Raw genomic sequence first — 17,667 nt, 5'->3', positions numbered from 1 at the left:
ATATATATATTAGATATACAAATATATATAAAGAATACATATATACATTATATATATATTAATATATTTTATACTTTTACATATATTTTTATTTTAGATATAGAAAAACGTGTGCGTGCGTTGCATTGTAATATTTTCAATTTTTCAAAAGTATATTACTGCAACATTATTTATCAATTTCTACGATGTTTCCGCAACGTTACGCTAATAATATCATAAATGTTAATTAGAATAAGAAACAATTAAAAAGAACATGAAATATGCGGTGTATCTAACAAGTGTCAGAATATTTCAAAAGACCCATTCTTTGTCGCTGCACTGGACTACATTAAACTTTCTATCTGGGAAACTTCAAATGTATACGTTTATTTCATTCAAAAGGTGCATTTGGAAAGACGCTATTAGCGCTATTTGTGTCATTCTATTATTTTTTGTGTTTAAGGAACGGTGAAAATGACACAAATATCGCTAATAGCGTCTCCTCGAACGCGCCTTGAGTGCAACAAGTGAACAACAGTTCAACCATAAAGAGCAGACCTAATATCTACCAATCGTCAAAACGCCTGAAATAGTTGAAATCTCAGTGGTCGAAGTACACGTGTTACAAAGCATGCTAACCACGTGCTTTCTTTTGCGTCTCTTTAGCCTATTAAACTTATTTTAGTTTTAGCAATTTTCAAGTTTTTATCAATTAACTGTCAAAAATGCTGATTCTGTATATTGTGCAAGTACGTAATTTTCCTTTATTAATTCTTTTTATCGTTCAAACCTACTTATTTATGAGATTTTTAAATTCCGACGAAAAGCAAAGCATAACGTTGGAATGAAGAACAGAAGCTACCGATGGAAGTAAATAAATCGTTATAAATTATTTAATGACCAGACAAATTTGGTAAAGTTACTTAAGATTATCTTTACGATAAATATGTCATCTATTGATGAAAAAATAAACCATAAATTGAAGTTTTATATCGCAGAAAAACGTAAACAAAAGAAACAGCAAGGTACATTCATGTAATTCAAGGATATTTCATGTTGATTTTATGATTTTATGTTTCATCTTTCTATATATTTTACTTTAAAATGCGATATAAAGAGAAAACATCAATTCACAGAAATGCAGCATGAATTAGAGGAAGGAATCCACCACTTGCAAAGAACAATTTATGAATTACAGAACAAAAAACACTCGTTGCTCTTAAAATTCAAACAATTATTGGACGAGGAGGTGGAGATTGCAAGACGATATTATATGGAGAAAACGAGGTTCGTACGTCAATTGAAATATCGTGTAAAATATCGAGTTCAACAGTCGCAGAATTGCAATGACACTTCGACTTTTCAGTGCTTGTTCGGAATACTTAACAGGAAAAAAAATATAGAAATTTCAACATCACATAAACCAATACATGCACATGTGAGTAAAGAATTCCCTTTATTTATTTTAATTCTAAACCTTATTCTATTTACTGAATCTCGTGTAACACATTTAATATAATTAAATATTAATATTTTAATTTTTTAAGAATTTTCAAAAATATAGTCTAAGGCTTATCATTAACTGTTGTCAACTTATTAAACGTTATTAACTAAGCATTAAAAAAATGCATTAGCATTAAAAAAAATAAAAGTAATAGCTGAAACTAAACTAAAACTTTCAAAAATCTACATTTCATGATGTATGTTTGTGTGTTTCTTAATTTTTATTTTTATTTAAAGGAAATTTGGAGAAAACAGGGCAATAGGAGTCAGGCGCGGTAATCGTTGCGCAAATAATATACCGAGTTCACGAAACCTCTTTTTAAAATAACGCGTCTCTGAAGAGGGCTCAAAAATGAGCCGAAACATGTAAGCGCGTTATTTTAATAAAGAGGTTTTATGAACTCAGTATATTATTTGCGCAACAATTACCGCACTTGACTCCTATTGCCCTGTTTTTTCCACATTTTCTTTGAATAGTAAGGAGTCTTTGTAGATTGATTTATAATTATTTTTATTTGTTAATGAAGGACATCAAAACGGAAAGAATTACTTCCAGTTATTGTTTCAAACGACCGGACTGCTGATTGTTGTAACTCATATCTGCCACTTTTTATTATGTCAGTGCCTCCTATATATTAATGTATGGATTGTGCGTGCATCTCATAGACATATTTAGAGAATGAACCAAATTCCTAGAGAATGAACCAAATAAGTCTAGTAATGTATTATTTTCACTCAAGGCTCTTTACAAGCCGGTTTTAGATAGAGACAAATAAAGATAGAACTAAAATATAGATATATTCATTATTCTTATTTAAGACATCTTAAGTAGTATTAAGACATCTTAATTATGATATCTTAAGACTGTACTTAAGACGATCTTAAATATAAGAACCAACTATGAACAGGGCTGGGCATATATTTGAAATACTTTTATTTGAAAAACAGTATTTGTAAGACAATTGTATCTTGTATTTTGTAATTTCAGTGGAGCCCATGAAAATATTTTGTATTTCAGTAATAATAACGAAAGATTGAAAGTATTTTGTATTTTGTATTTCAAATATTAAAATTGACAATTAATCTTATTATTTGAATTACAAAATACAATACAAAAAATTCAATCTTTCGATTTTAAATACAAAATACGTAATACTTTTATGTGCTCCGCTGAAATACAAGATACAAAATAAACTTCTGTTGTAAATACTGTGTTTTAAATAAAAGTATTTTAAATACATGCCCAGTCCTGACTACACCTGTCATAATATATTAAAAAGAAAAATATTACGTAAGATTATTATTATTTACATTCACGGAATTATATTCATTCACGGACAAGTGTTTAAAAAAAAATTGTGATTTCTAGATCGAAGTATATATATATAATATATATATACTTATTATAATATATTATATATACTAATTTATATAAATTGCAACATATCGCTTGATAGTCCACACTCACAAAATATTCAATCCTGATATATAATACATACATCCAAAAATTGTCAATCTTGATAAATTACACGACAATGCAAATGTTATATAGTTGGTGAAACCAAACTATGAAAGTTTAGCCCGTGGTAGCGTTAATGATGCACGATGGCGTAAAACGCACATAACGTATTGTATTCCAAATATTGACATATGTCGAAGACAGCGTGATCACTATACCTATCGTTACTATAAAATAGCCGAAGTAATTAATTGTCCATTCCAGATTCCATATATTTTTCCTCTTCACAACCATCCCTGCGGTCTGCAAATCATTCATAGACTTCCTGATTCGACTTCTGGTTGGCTCCGTGGCATCTATGAGGAGCGGCCGATTCTCCTGACGAGTACTAATCATTGGAATTTGAGTAGCTTCGTCCTCATGTTCGCCCTCGTAATAACCATCGCTCGAATGTGAATTTGTCTCCTCATCCAAATTGTCGAAATAAAGATATGTATAGCTGTTAAAAATTCAATATTGGAGCACTAAGCAGCACTAAGTACAGATTGAATGCATTTAAATCTATGGCACATACAAAAACGTAAGGCCGTAAGACGTAAGCAGTAAGGAAATCGTAACATCGGACTCGCTATTAGCCTAATGCGTCGTCTACAATGGCAGTATCAGTAATGGATGAGGTTGTAAGAGTAAGAAATTGACCAATCACAGTCGATTATTCTTCTTACATTCAACTGTAATTGATCAATTTGTTACTCTTACAGTCTCATCCGCTACTGCTACTGTCATTGTAGACCATGCATTACGATCTCTACCGTGATTAGCCAGTTCGCTTACTGATTACGTCTTATGGCCTTACGTTTTTGTATGTGCCATGGGCTTTAAGATGTTTGAAAAAATAAATTTTTCAATTTACATATAGAGTTAACTTAAAAAAGAAATTTACATATAGAGTTAACTTAAAAAAGAAATGTATTTAAATATAATTAATAATAGAAATTAAACAGCATATACCGGTCGAAGTTACATCTTTAATGCTCTAAAATAATTCAATGTGAATTATTTTAAAGCATTAATTATTTAGTTTCAACCGGTATAGGCTGTTTAATTTCTATTACTAATTGTATTTCTCACATGGTACGGTCTAAAATAAGATTCTTATTGTATTTAAATGTATCTCTCTCTAAACACCCATTATTCAATACCTGCGAGAATTATTCGTAGCATTCAAGAAACCATAGTAAATTGAACGCGAATGAGCTTCAGAGTCCATCAAGCGCTGTTCTTCGCCGTTGAATCTTTTGCGAGAACCTGGATAGATCTGTTCCTCGGCGATCGCTGCATTCGACTGTTTCTTCAAAGCTAGTGCTCTGGTGTATATCAGAGGCGGTAAAATAAAAACCAATGATCCGGTCAACGATCCACCAATTAGAGCCATAACGATGTCGAATCGCGGTACCAATTCGCCTACAACTACGCTGAGAAAAACCACCGCTGATCTCATGGCGCATCGTTTCCATCCGAAAGCTTGAATATAACAGTAAGGTAAATTAATTGTGGCTTTAATTAAATCGATTAACTCGTTATAAATAAATAAATGATCCTTTTATACTTCTTTGTATGCTCCATTGGTCTTCCAGATGTTGAAAAAGCGCCGAATAGCCGATTACGCTGGAGAAGCATAATTGAAGAGCGGCTAATAGAATAGCGATGTTCGCAACCGATCCGGATGGCACAGCTTCTAGAATATTGGCAGTTGTATCGCCACCATATTTCCATACGGCTAAACAAGCAGTGACGATGAACAACGATCCGCTTGCTGTTGTAAAAAAAAATTAATATGAGAAGTACACTAACAGTTACACAAAAAAAATAGGCTTTGCTTGGGATCATAAAATATTTTAATATTGAGAAAATAGATTTGAGATTATTTAATATTACATTTATTATTATATATTGTGTATTAACAAAATAGAAGAAATAGAGAAAAATATTTTTAATTGTGTGACTTCCTCGAGATATATCTAGAAATAAAAGGCAAGAAACGATTTATTTTCATTATTTCTTACCCATAAAAGAAAAGAAGATGGCTTTATCGATATCTCGAGGACGACGCATATCAACTTGTATCGTCATTAAAGTAGGATGCACGTCGAATTGGAAAGCTAGCATACCGTACCTGAAAATTTATACAATTAATTACTAATTAGTTAATTAACGGATCATTTGATTTGACGAATTATACTTAATACATTATTTTACGATGATACTTTGAATGTGAAAAGAAAGCTCATTTTAAATATGTATTTGTAATACAGAAACTGCGCGTACCCGGAAATAAATTTATCCCATGTCGGTGAAGTGGCAATTGGTGCAACATTAAACGCTCGGTCGTCAGTTATAATGCTCCACCATATTAATATCGCTGTTGAAGTAACTGCTATACTAGAACACGTTGCGACCGATCTATAATAATTTGATAAATTTCTTAGCATCGAAATATATAAGTTATAATAATGAAAAACAGTTTATCTTACTTCATGTCTCGCGGACTGCCCAGCCACATTAACGGACAAAGTAAAAGACCGACTATTAGCAGCCAATAACAGAAAGAAAAATCAAAACGCTGTCCTGATACCTTAAGTCCGAACAGGTGCAAATTCTGCGAAGCTGGGAAATCGTTTGCGTTAAGCTATTATATAGAATATATCTCGTAATATTCATTAAGAGAATATCTACTATCAAAAAATGCAATTTATGAAGAGGATATCTTCTTTGTATCTATTCAATATATTAATGATGTTAAATGCAAAGAACATTTTAGAACGGAATAAAAATTGCTGTTCTTAGTGTTAATGCATGATTATAATACAAAGTGTCCTTTTACCTACCGACTAACAAATTCGGAATGCCGCAACCAAAAACCGTCAAATCCAAAAGCAGAGTGACGATGGATCGTGCGCGTTGTCCCATCGTTAATTCCGTTACGGCGGCGAGAGGATAGCTGCAATTTTAATATCAAAATGTAGAATCTACATTTTTATTGGACAAACATTAAAGAATTTAATAGAAGAGAATAAATAATAGAAATACCGATTTTTTTGTGAAATCTGCGGATCCAGAGCAGTCGCGATAATCCACGACCTTCCCAGTAGAATAGCCGTGTAAATTTGCGAACCAAAGACAACGAGCACCAAAGGGATTCCGTACAATCCTAATAATAAGTACATATATTTTTTTATCCATTTTGATTAATACATATATGTATATCTGATACAATTTTTTAATTCCAAAGATATCATGATTCGTCAACGCAAATAGAATGGAATATATAGGGAATATTAACAAACGAACAATTTGTGCTGGTGCTTTTATTGCTAGATTAACACAAGAAACAATACACGATATTCTTTATTAATTAAAATTAACTTATTGCTACATATAACGTCATCACAAATATACATTGTATAAACACTTGTCGCAATCAACCGAGCCTCTTTTTCGTTATAAAGAGTTGCTCGCTCATACGAAATCCCTTTTTTTAACTTTGACAAATATTTCAAATTCATAGTTGGAAAAAATCACAGATTTTTCAGGGTGTTCGATTTTCTTGTAAAATATTCCATGTAGCCTATCAGAAACTTTTCTGAACTTGATAAAAAATTGCAGTGAGATCTCACCGCACTGGACGATCGATCGTGGTAACGCAATTATCGGGAATACGCCGAAAATATCAATGACACACAGAGTGGCAAAGAGCAATGACAGCCCCGAATTTCCGTTTTTCCACGACGTTGCACTTGCAGGATTCATATTGCTCATTTGCAATACCGCGGTACTAGGACACACGATGTTCGTAGTAAGAATCTGGACCGGTTTTCGCCGCGGTGCGCACCGTACCACAGCACCAAGGTAATCCGATACCCCGATATCGAACACTTAGCTGGAACGGGAGAGCCGCAGGAAGACCTACAATGTATATGACTTTCGTATTTAGCAAGCTGTTGATAAAGCAAACTAGACAACAAAGAGATAGAACTTGAAATACCATGCTTTACTTCGACTATTTATAGGGGTTGCTGTTCTTGATATCACAACCATTTATTTTAAAAACGATTTGTCAGTAAAATCATGTTAAAGTGTTATATCAAGTAATTAAGGCTGTATTCAAAATTTACTGCCAGCACTGAAAATGCTACAGTTTACGTTACGTGCACTATAGATTTTCAGTACTGACAGTCAATTTTGAAACACAGCTTAAATAATATACTTCCACTCAGCCAAAACTAAGAGTAATATATAGATCTATATAATTTCACTTTCAACAATATATAACTGTTCTTCTTCTTCTATGCCATGAATTTTAGACTCAATTGTGTCTTAATATCATGCGAAAATTTAAGAGGATGGACTTCCAAGGGTGAGAAATCCATCCAGTTGACCCAAATATATAACTGTTATGGGACATTATATATTATATTTATATTGTTGAGTGCGAAATTATAACATAGATGTTATATTACTTTTAGTCGACTGGGCACTTAAATACATCATTCACATTTCCGCAGTGATTCGATTTGGATCACTTTTTAAAAGCTTCGTATCCTCATCTACATTACAGTATACTTTTAAGGTATTGTCAGATTTTATTAATTTCTTTCTATCTTTTGATTTATTTGTAAAAAACATTAACACTGTGTTATTGATATATTCCGAGCAAGTAAAAATGATCATTGTTGTAATAAGATAAACACAAATGTTGATAGATAACAGTAATGTTTTCACTTTAATAAATAAGATTTTCATTTTCGCATTTTTCTAATAAAAATCACAGATCTCGATATCTATTCAATAGACTAAATATCGATAAAATATAGTTTTGATATCGTGCAGCTTGCTAGGTGCTAAAGGTATAGCTTTAAGAGAATAATCGTAATAATAGTTGTAATAAAGACGCATATACAAATGATCTCCCTGAATTTTTAGACATTTCTTGCATCAATAGTCCTCGTTCAGTAACTGATTGGTTTTATCGATTGTTGACTTACAAAATTCCCTGGTCCCTAAGATACTGTTACATATACGCTTATAACACACTCGCTTATAACACTCAAACTTCCCGTAACATGTACTTCAATTTCCGATAACACGTACTTCATTCTTGTCATTGTATTTGTCACAACCTCCCTGGTACAAGTGCGAAAATGCATCGTAATCTGCGCGCTATGTCAATTGTAATTAACAGCCGAAAAATTATCAACTGTACATTTCTAGTTGTAGTGATAATTATCTTTTTCATTCTTTTTAATTTTCTCTTAATTTCTCTTAAATTTCTGACATGATAAATAAATATCATGTTATATCCAACTTAAGTATCAAATAGGTCACATAAGAAACATCTTAACAAACATGTAGGTCAAGTTTATCTGCAATTATGTGTAATTACGATAATTACAATTGATCAGGCTTATAATTAACTTATTTAAAAAAATAAGTACCTAAATATAATTTACGACAGAAAAACTTAAAATTAGTCATCCGTCTCGTAAGCAGGTGACGCCGGCGAGTACGTGGGACTCGTGGGCGAGTATCCCGGTACAGGCGGCGAGTACGTCGGACTCGTCGGAGAATAACTCGGGCTTGTAGGCGTATAGGTAGGACTTGTGGGTGAATATTTGGTGCTTGACGGCGAATACTGTGGACTTGTAGGCGAGTACGTTGGACTGGTAGGCGAATAGTTCGGACTGCTAGGTGAATATCGGGTGCTGCCAGATGTAGTATGCTGCGGCGAACTCGGCGAGTACGACGGACTTGTAGGTGAATATGTCGGGCTGGTTGGCGAGTATGTGGGACTCGCAGGTGTGTATTGCGGCGATGTACCGGCAAATGACGGTGAGGTAGGAGAATAACTCGGGCTCGTCGGTGAATATTTGGGACTGCTGGGGGAATAACTTGGACTCGCGGGCGAGTATTGCGGCGAGCTTGGCGAATAACTGGGTGAAGTGGGCGAATACGAGGGTGAAGCAGGTGTGTAGTTGGGCGAGCTTGGTGAATAGCTCGGCGATGTTGGTGAGTAACTCGGACTCGTAGGCGAATAGCTTGGACTCGTGGGCGAGTAACTTGGACTTGTTGGAGAATAACTTGGTGAGGTTGGCGAGTAACTCGGGCTCGTTGGCGAGTAACTCGGCGAAGTTGGTGAGTAGCTTGGTGACGTAGGCGAATAACTCGGACTGGTCGGTGAATAGCTTGGCGAAGTAGGCGAGTAACTCGGACTCGTTGGCGAATAACTTGGAGATGTGGGCGAGTAACTTGGACTTGTTGGCGAATAACTTGGTGAGGTTGGCGAGTAACTCGGACTTGTCGGAGAGTAGCTTGGTGATGTCGGTGAATAATTTGGACTGGTCGGCGAATATGTTGGACTTGTAGGCGAATAATTCGGACTCGATGGTGTCATGCTAGGCGATGTAGGTAAATACGCTGGTGACGTTGGAGAATAACTAGGTGATGCCGCACCAGCTGGCGACATTGGGAATGGACTCATACTTGGACCTGGACTGCCGGGGCTTCCTGGCTGTGGTGAATAAGCAGAATATGCTGGCGATAAGCCCGATGCGTCCGATGCTCCCGATGGCGAGAAACATGCACCACCTGGCGTCATACCGCTGCTCAAAGCTGTAAAATGAAAGAATACAATTGTTAATATTGTTTGATATACATTTCGCAGAAACTAGATTTTTTACTTTATTTTGAAATTATTACACAACGCTTACCTGGCGACATATTCGATGCACCATAACCGGGAGTAGCTCCCATCCAAGGAGTCATTTGAGGACTCATACTGGACATGCCAGTTACGCTGCCGAAAAACATTCCCGCTGTTCCCATCATACCTGCTCCAACTGCCATAGGAATTTCGATGCCAGACTTACATTTCTCCGCGTCCAGTAATAGATCAAAGCATCCTAAACACACAATATAAAGTCACTGGTATTGTATCATTATTTAAATTTCTGTAGATCATAAACTTGATCTGAGAGTTTTTATATTTTCTTTACATTTCTTTATGAGACAGATTTGCAATTAGAATGCATAATATACTTGTAATATTTCTTGTACTATAAAAGATCTGTATACATCGCACGTTACCTGTTCCAATTCGAGGAAGTTGTCCCATAATAATATTTTCAGATACTCCTCTCATTGGATCTACTTCTGCGTGAGATGCTGCATCCAACAATACATCAACCGTTTCTTCGAAGGAACACCTAAAGAAATTCAAATTCTTATTAATTTTTAATCGATTACCTTCTATCATTGCGGAATATACATAAATCTTTCAAAGATCTCAATGAAAGGCGAGACTTGTTTACCTCATTAAAGCACCGGTGTCTTGTCTATTGATTCCATGACGTGTTATCGCCATAAGATGACCCTTTGCAGTCATGACGTCGCAAAGCAAGGCAAGATGTCGATAGTTGACGTAAAGACCATAGAATTGCAACACTGCATTCATTTCTTTTTCTACCGATTTTCGCACGGCTTCGATGCCGAGTACTTGGAATATTTCGCAAATATCATTGCTAAACGTCCGCACGGGATCCACGTCTCTCTCGCTCAACACCTTCATCAAGCTCGTCCCGTCGGTTTCCAAGAGCCATTCCGCGATGGCTTTGAATTCGCCAGTTTCCGTGATAACAATGCGTTTCTTAGAATCCGTTTGTGGCAGATGCATGTAAACTTTTCCGATAGCTTCAATGCCCTGAAACATTCAATAGAACGTAAAAACAAATTTCCTCTATATAACTACATTAAACTAATTAACAACAGCCATTAAACAAAGATACGAAAGACTAATATAATTGGCATTATTATTTTACATTTCAACGTACCTGTAGAGTCATATCACTAAGCATGTTGGCTTCGATACAGCGAAGGAACATATCGTCCTCCATCTTATCTACAGTCTCCTCGTCCGTGTCCTGGAACTTGTTGTCGTCACTGTTCATTATTCTGATGCGCAGTACCAACTTCTCAGCGTTATCGTCATTGAATATGCAGTTCAAATCGTCGCCAAAGCCAGCGTTGATCTTCTCCGCAATTTGTTCCATTGTCAACTTCTTGTCAGTCATTCGTTTCCTGTCCAGCTCGATTCGCAGTAACCACGGCGATATTTTCGTGGGATCAAAGTCAGGCATCTCGTAGTACACGTTGACGAACTCCTGATCTTCGGCAATTACTGTGTTCTGCGGATCCGGATCGTAGTATATCGCCGTGTTTGCCGTCACCTTTTTCAACGTCGTGTGTTCCAGTCGACAAAGCACGTTCTTCGCCTTCTCGGCATCACGCGCGGCAGCACCCGTCAAGAACACCGTGAGTGACGGCGCCTTTGGCTTCTTACTGATGTTGATGATTTCTTTCAATCTAGGCACACCAAGAGTTACGTTTTTCGATGATACACCAGCGAAGTGGAAAGTATTCAGGGTCATCTGAGTGGCAGGTTCGCCGAGAGATTGCGCCGCCAATGCGCCGACCATCTCGCCGGGTGATACTTGAGCCTGCTGGAATCTTGTCTCGATTTCTCCAATTAGCCACTCGAAGGCCTCACTGGATAGCCTAAACTCCTCAGAGACACACTTGGTGCATAAAGTCGATCTTACTAAACACTGGAACAGTAATGTTGCGTTCTCGTTCGCTTGTTTGCTCAATCTGTCATCCCCGGCAACGATGATACACTTTTCCAGAAGGTTCTTTACGCCTTGAATGACCCTCATTGGACTGAGATCGGTCGGCGCTCGCTTATTGATGTGGAATATCTTCTGTACGTTCCAAATCATCCTTTGTAGATTGCAGGGCAGTACAACTTTGGATTCTCCGCTCGGGAAGATCTCACGGAGTACAGTACGATCTCTGTTCAACTGTTCCCATTCTCTTTCTAGTTCGGATATCACCTCACCGGAGCCCATCATTTCCCGGACGATGTCCTCGTTAAATATACGCCGTAGGTATCGTTCATTGGTGGGATCAAATTTGAATTTCTTCTCGAAAGCCTTGTTGCTTACCTTGATCGTTGGTAGATTCTGGAATTCGACGGTCTCGCCGCAGAGACCATCCTCTCCGTAACGCAGCTGAATCAATTGACCGACGGAATTACGCACGGTGCCGTCATAGTGCACCATCACCGATTCCATAGCCTTTATCAAACGACGCTGAATGTAACCAGTCTCAGCTGTCTTTACGGCGGTATCGATAAGACCTTCACGACCGCCCATTGCGTGAAAGTAGAACTCTGAGGGCGTGAGACCAGCGAGATATGAATTCTCGACAAAACCACGGGACTCTGGTCCGTAATCATCCTTAATGAAATGTGGCAGTGTTCTCTTACGGAAACCAAAGGGTATCCGTTTACCTTCAACATTTTGCTGGCCTACACAAGCGATAACCTGAGAGATGTTGATGTTGGAACCTTTTGAGCCTGACACCACCATGGCCTTCAAATTATTGTATTCTGTCAAGGACTTCTTAGCGGAGCCTCCGGTCTTGTCTCGAGCATCGTTCAGAATCCTGTTTACTTGATTCTCGAAAGTCTGACGAAGCGTGTTGCCAGGCGTAGGCTCAAGTTCCATGTTGTGTGCCTTTTGAATTACTTCTATCACGTCCTCTTTGGCCTTCTTGATTGCCTTCTGGATTTCCAAATATGTCTGCGGATCAGCAATAGTGTCACCAATACCAATCGAATGACCCTCTAGTAATAGCCAATTGTTGATGACTGTTTGAATATTGCCATAAAAGCGTCCGCACACTTCATGGCCCAACTCGAGCATACAAATATGAAGCAAAGAACCAGCTGAGGTACCTAGGGTCTTCTTGCAGAGAATACCCATCACAAGTTCTCCATGTTCCACCATTACCTTTGTGTCACCCGGCGAGATCCACTTGTATGGACCGTCGTCTTCTTCGTCAGGATGTGTGCTATGCGTCCGTATCATGTTCACGTTGCCTGGTATAATAAGAGAGAATAGCTGCTTGCCAGTCCACAGCGGTTTCGGTTTCAGAATACACGGTTGCGGCATCTTGCCATCCCAGCTAGGTAGAAACATGAGTAGATTCATCATTTGCTCCTTCTCGATGAACACGTCGCGCTTGGTCATTTTCCTGACTGCTGTCAGAGTATCCTGTACAATTCCCATAACCGGTTTATTTGCCTGTGGGGTAATAATCTGTCGTGGAGTCACATGAATGTTCTCAACCTCCGCGCGTGTCTCCATCGACTGTGGAACGTGTAAATTCATTTCATCCCCGTCAAAGTCAGCATTGTATGGCGAAGTGCAGCTTAAATTCATGCGGAATGTGCTCCACGGAAGCACCTTAACACGATGACCCATCATACTCATCTTGTGTAGAGTAGGCTGACGATTGAAGATTACGAGATCGCCGTCGCGGATATGTCGTTCCACTCGGTAGCCGCATTGCAGATGCAGATCCGAGGACTTGGGATGGAAACGCAGATCAATTCTTTCGCCGTTGTCGCGTACTATGTACTTTGCACCAGGATATTGCGAATTGCCACGCCTGACTAGCACCTGCATCTTATCGATGTTAAAGGGCGTCACGATCTCGGGGAATGTCAGATTTTGCGCTATACTGCGTGGTACGCCTACTTGATCGATACGCAAATTGGGATCAGGAGTGATAACAGTACGCGCAGAGAAGTCCACACGTTTACCCATCAGATTTCCACGAATCCTGCCTTCCTTTCCTTTCAGTCGGGCCTTGATGGCTTTGAGCGGCTTGCCCGACTTCTGCATCGCCCGGGGCATACCGGGCATGTCGTTGTCGACGAGCGTCGCTACGTGAAACTGTAGCATCTTTATATTCTCAGAAATTACGTGTGCCGCTGCGCCAGACTGTTCATTTCGTACTAATTCGTTGTTTGATTTGATAATGTCTGCCAGTTTGTGCGTTAGATCATCCTGATTCTTAGCGGAACCGTACATAATGACCGCAGGTCTAACAGACAGTGGTGGTACCGGCAATACGGTGACGATCATCCAATCTGGCCGTGCAAATTTCGGGTCCATGCCCAAGATGAAAGATTCTTCATCTTTAATGTGTTTCAAGATCTCCCAGGCCCTCTCGGCCGAGAGAATTATCTTCTTCTCTTGCGAATCTTCATTCACGTGCTTCCACTCTGCAGTGACATCCAAGCCGGACCGCCTAAGATTAGGCTGATATCTACCACAACCACCATGACCTGGTTTTCTGTCCAATTGTGGTTGGTTCTCCGCGTTCTCCTTATTAATATCCATTTCATCTCCGCCTTCACAGATGTTCTTGCTTTTGCATAGATCATAAACGAAAGCGAGTCGCTTTCGCGGCTGTCCTTTCGTCTTCATGACGATTTCTTTTATCTTTGGATTATGCTGAAAATAGCAGGAAAGGATTAACATTCTGAAGAATTCTTTTAACTTTCTCTTTATGTCATTTAAAGATAACACGCTTAACAGTAAGATAAACTGATCATTTTTTTTAAGGACATAAAAGACTTCCTATTATTTTATAATCTATATTTTATTATTTCAAAATCAATCTTTTAATATCAACTTTAAATCTCTACAATTATAAATTTTTAGAAAGATACAGAATGTGAATAAGTCAATTAAATTCAAAAACTTCTGGATTTTATAAACATAGCATTTTTCAAGCACATCTTGAATAATAAATACTTACAGGGTTGACAAGTAGTTTGGAACAGTAAAAACACACGCATCTCAATATCTTTATAGTTTTTGTAATGAATCCCACATGGAATACTGGTTTTGCTAGATCTATATGACCAAAGTGACCAGGGCATTCTGTCATGTTGCCGGCGCAAGTTTGACACCTGGAATTCCTGTCGATAACACCTTGCCTCGGGTCCATAAGACCGCCCAGTTTAGGGCGGCCACCCTCCATAGTTTCGGGAAACCGTATGCCGCCATCGGTGACTGACATACGACGCTACACAAAAGTGTAACAACACGTATTTAATAAAAAATTTAAATTAATCGAGACATTATATAAGAGATCTTAACTTTTTAATAATTTATCAAACAGATCATTTAACTATTAGGATAACTCCAGTATATACGTCGCATCTAACAAAAACTTAATTTATTAAGTATTATTTATTATTTTTAAGGTAAACGAGCTATATCAGTAAAAACTTTGTACTGTCTACTACTATGAAAAAAATATTAGAAATCAGAAATATACTTATTTTTCGTATTAAAAAAGAAACCTTTTTTGAAACCCTTGCATTTTTGCCGTATATCCCATAAGGGTGGGATATGCGGCTACTCATATAGGGGAAGGAGGTATCATAAAAAATTGACAAATAATCCTTATAAATAAAATGTAAAATGACACAATAACTTATAAAATATGTTTACACAAAGTTTTATTAAGGAATAAGAAACGATAAGTATATATACAAAGTAATAAATAATAATTACAATCTCTCTACATATATTATAAGTGTCATTGCACGAGGTACATATTTCAGGTAATGTGTTTAGTGCATTTGGTGCACTGAATTCAATCTGTGCAATCTTCGTATGCTTTGGACATAAATCCCGCCCTCTAAAAATGCCCAAACAAAATATACAAGAGACAACAAATTAAACAAAGAACATAAGAGCAAAGCACTTGTATTTCGTTATGCAACATGCTTTACTTTATTCCTCTACACTTATGTATCACGAAATAACCATTAAGTCTTTTACATGCCCTACAGTAATCATTTTATATAGATTATAATTTATGATGGCACTATTTATTACAATGACAAATCGATTCAAGTCATAATGATTTCATTAATATTAACAGCAAGAAACTGAAATCGTAACACAATACTAATATAACATAAAGGCATCTAACAGAGTAGTTGCGGGAAAATTATCCCCACACCTTCTATTTTTTTCAACTTCTGCAGCGTAAATCTCAGCGTGGCATATTTGTCGGAGTAACCCTACCTATATAATTTATACAGAAAAAATAAGTTGATATTTTCTTCTTCATACATATTTTACTATTTTTTATATGTAAATCATTTTGTATTTTCTCTCCAACATAAAAAAAAAGGAGAAAGATAAACTGTATACAAGTTCAGCTAAAAAGAATAAGCTTAGGGCCCTGGCACACAAAAAATTTAAGGCAGTAAGATGTAAGCAGTAAGGAAATCAACAGCGTTGGATTCGCTACTGCTTATGTTATGGCCTTATGGACTCTACTGTGATTGGTCAATTTGCTTACTGCTTACATTTTACTGCTTAAGTTTTTTTGTGTGCCATGGCCCTTAATGTAATATTGACTGTTGCTAAAAGTATACAGAATAGGTGTTAAGTCGGCGGCACATGATGCTTGTTTTCTTGCTGGATTGCTGGCTAGAATAAATTCTTGCCACCGTTTTGGCTACGATGCTGACACTATCAGTACCGCGGCCAATACGATGGTAAGATTCTAATCTAGCTAGGAATCCAGCAGGAAAACAAGCATCGTGTGCAGCAGGCTTTAGAAATTCACAGATCTCTGTATTCTATAGCCAATAAACAGGCTTAAAAAATTTGATAAATGTAAAATCAGATTACTAGAGTAATTAGTACTTTGAGGAAGTCTCATATGAAAAACATACTTTAAGAATCTTTATTGGCAGCATAGTTTTCTTAAAACAGAACGCAAACAAGTAGTGGTCAAATATATATGTTGAATATAAATAAAATCGCTTATGTTCGTTATTTACATTTGCATTTTCTTCCCTGATATACTTTCCATAACTTCATTTTCAGTAATACTTCTCAATAATCAACATTACAAAGTATGACAGTACACATACAGGCACCAATACTACATCATCGATATTCTACGCGTAATTTAATTCTTTATACATTAGACATCGCAGGTAGCAACGAAATCAATTGTCATGAATCTCACAACATCTACGAGAAGTGTTTCGACGTAGAAACTATCGAGGAAGCTTTGTACATTTAAACCCACGAGAGATTAACGTGCTATGGATGGGTATGTGACGTTGCGCGAGATTGCGCCATGTAATTCCTAGGAGGTCCGCTTCTTCCGAATTCTGCCTCGAAAGTATTGCGAGTTATCATACAGTCTACTTACTATTTCGTCGGGTGAAAGAATTCCGAATTGAACGCGTTTCACCGTCCGCAAAGACGCTTTGGAATCGGATGTCGCCATTTTGCTGCGATTCACAGGAGCTCGCGCAAAAGATCTCCAACCATTTCCAGCGCCTTCTGCAACCTGCGTGCGTCGGCTGCGTCAGCAAAACTTGTGACTTCTCAATTCCCACTTCCAACCCTGCACTACCCAGACCACCGTTCCACCACCGACTCTACCGTTAGAAAAACGTTGAACCCCACCACTGTTGACTTGTCATGAAGCGAATTTTTTGCGCATGCGCGCTGCTCGAGCGGGACATGGGGGCTGAGTTCGGGAAGCGCGCTATCAGCGCTATTTGTATCATGTTAGCCTATTGCCTAAGGGCGCGTTCACACCTTGACGGAAAAGCAGAAAGCGGAAAAGCAGTGGCCAATCACAACTCGCGCTGGTAGTAAGTAGTACAGAAAGCCGAAATTGTCAGCTACCAGCGCAAGTTCTGATTGATTGCTGCTTTTCCGCTTTCTGCTTTTCCGTCAAGGTGTGAACGCGTCCTAATTCACAATGGACGCAGC

At 37.6% G+C, this 17,667-nt stretch overlaps 2 protein-coding genes across 2 annotated transcripts; both read right to left on the bottom strand.

Moving 5' to 3' along the window:
• Nucleotides 1-3,006: 3,006 nt before the first annotated feature.
• mah (solute carrier family member mahogany) lies at nt 3,007-7,233 on the bottom strand. The gene is made up of 9 exons (XM_018455350.1): nt 6,619-7,233; nt 6,032-6,152; nt 5,830-5,942; nt 5,476-5,608; nt 5,270-5,404; nt 5,008-5,117; nt 4,551-4,757; nt 4,144-4,465; nt 3,007-3,440 (listed from the first exon to the last, which is right to left on the bottom strand). The coding sequence occupies exons 1-9, from the start codon at nt 6,758-6,760 to the stop codon at nt 3,059-3,061; spliced, it is 1,665 nt and encodes a 554-aa protein (XP_018310852.1). The 5' UTR covers nt 6,761-7,233; the 3' UTR covers nt 3,007-3,058.
• A 520-nt stretch (nt 7,234-7,753) lies between these two features.
• Nucleotides 7,754-17,250, bottom strand: RpII215 (RNA polymerase II subunit RpII215). The gene is made up of 7 exons (XM_018455346.1): nt 17,096-17,250; nt 14,666-14,935; nt 10,828-14,358; nt 10,309-10,697; nt 10,085-10,203; nt 9,709-9,900; nt 7,754-9,610 (listed from the first exon to the last, which is right to left on the bottom strand). Exons 1-7 carry the CDS (start codon nt 17,171-17,173, stop codon nt 8,469-8,471), a joined length of 5,721 nt encoding a protein of 1,906 aa, XP_018310848.1. The 5' UTR covers nt 17,174-17,250; the 3' UTR covers nt 7,754-8,468.
• Between the last annotated feature and the right edge of the window lie 417 nt (nt 17,251-17,667).

Source organism: Mycetomoellerius zeteki, unplaced genomic scaffold (assembly GCF_001594055.1).
Source record: "Mycetomoellerius zeteki isolate Tzet28-1 unplaced genomic scaffold, Tzet1.0 scaffold48, whole genome shotgun sequence".
NCBI lineage: Eukaryota > Metazoa > Arthropoda > Insecta > Hymenoptera > Formicidae > Mycetomoellerius > Mycetomoellerius zeteki.
The sequence above is the reverse complement of the archived record's forward strand: the minus strand, read 5'-3'. Positions and strand labels throughout refer to the sequence as shown.

Excerpts from the sequence above, each read along its gene's own strand:
- mah (XM_018455350.1), bottom strand. The coding sequence starts at position 6,760 with ATGAGCAATATGAATCCTGCAAGTGCAACGTCGTGGAAAAACGGAAAT. Across the intron at positions 5,609-5,829 it reads CATTCCGAATTTGTTAGTCG|CTTCGCAGAATTTGCACCTG; the intron begins GTAGGTAAAAGG and ends ACGATTTCCCAG. Across the intron at positions 5,118-5,269 it reads TGGGATAAATTTATTTCCGG|GTACGGTATGCTAGCTTTCC; the intron begins GTACGCGCAGTT and ends ATAAATTTTCAG.
- RpII215 (XM_018455346.1), bottom strand. The coding sequence starts at position 17,173 with ATGGCGACATCCGATTCCAAAGCGTCTTTGCGGACGGTGAAACGCGTT. Across the intron at positions 10,698-10,827 it reads TTAGTGATATGACTCTACAG|GGCATTGAAGCTATCGGAAA; the intron begins GTACGTTGAAAT and ends TGAATGTTTCAG. Across the intron at positions 9,611-9,708 it reads TGCATCGAATATGTCGCCAG|CTTTGAGCAGCGGTATGACG; the intron begins GTAAGCGTTGTG and ends TTCATTTTACAG.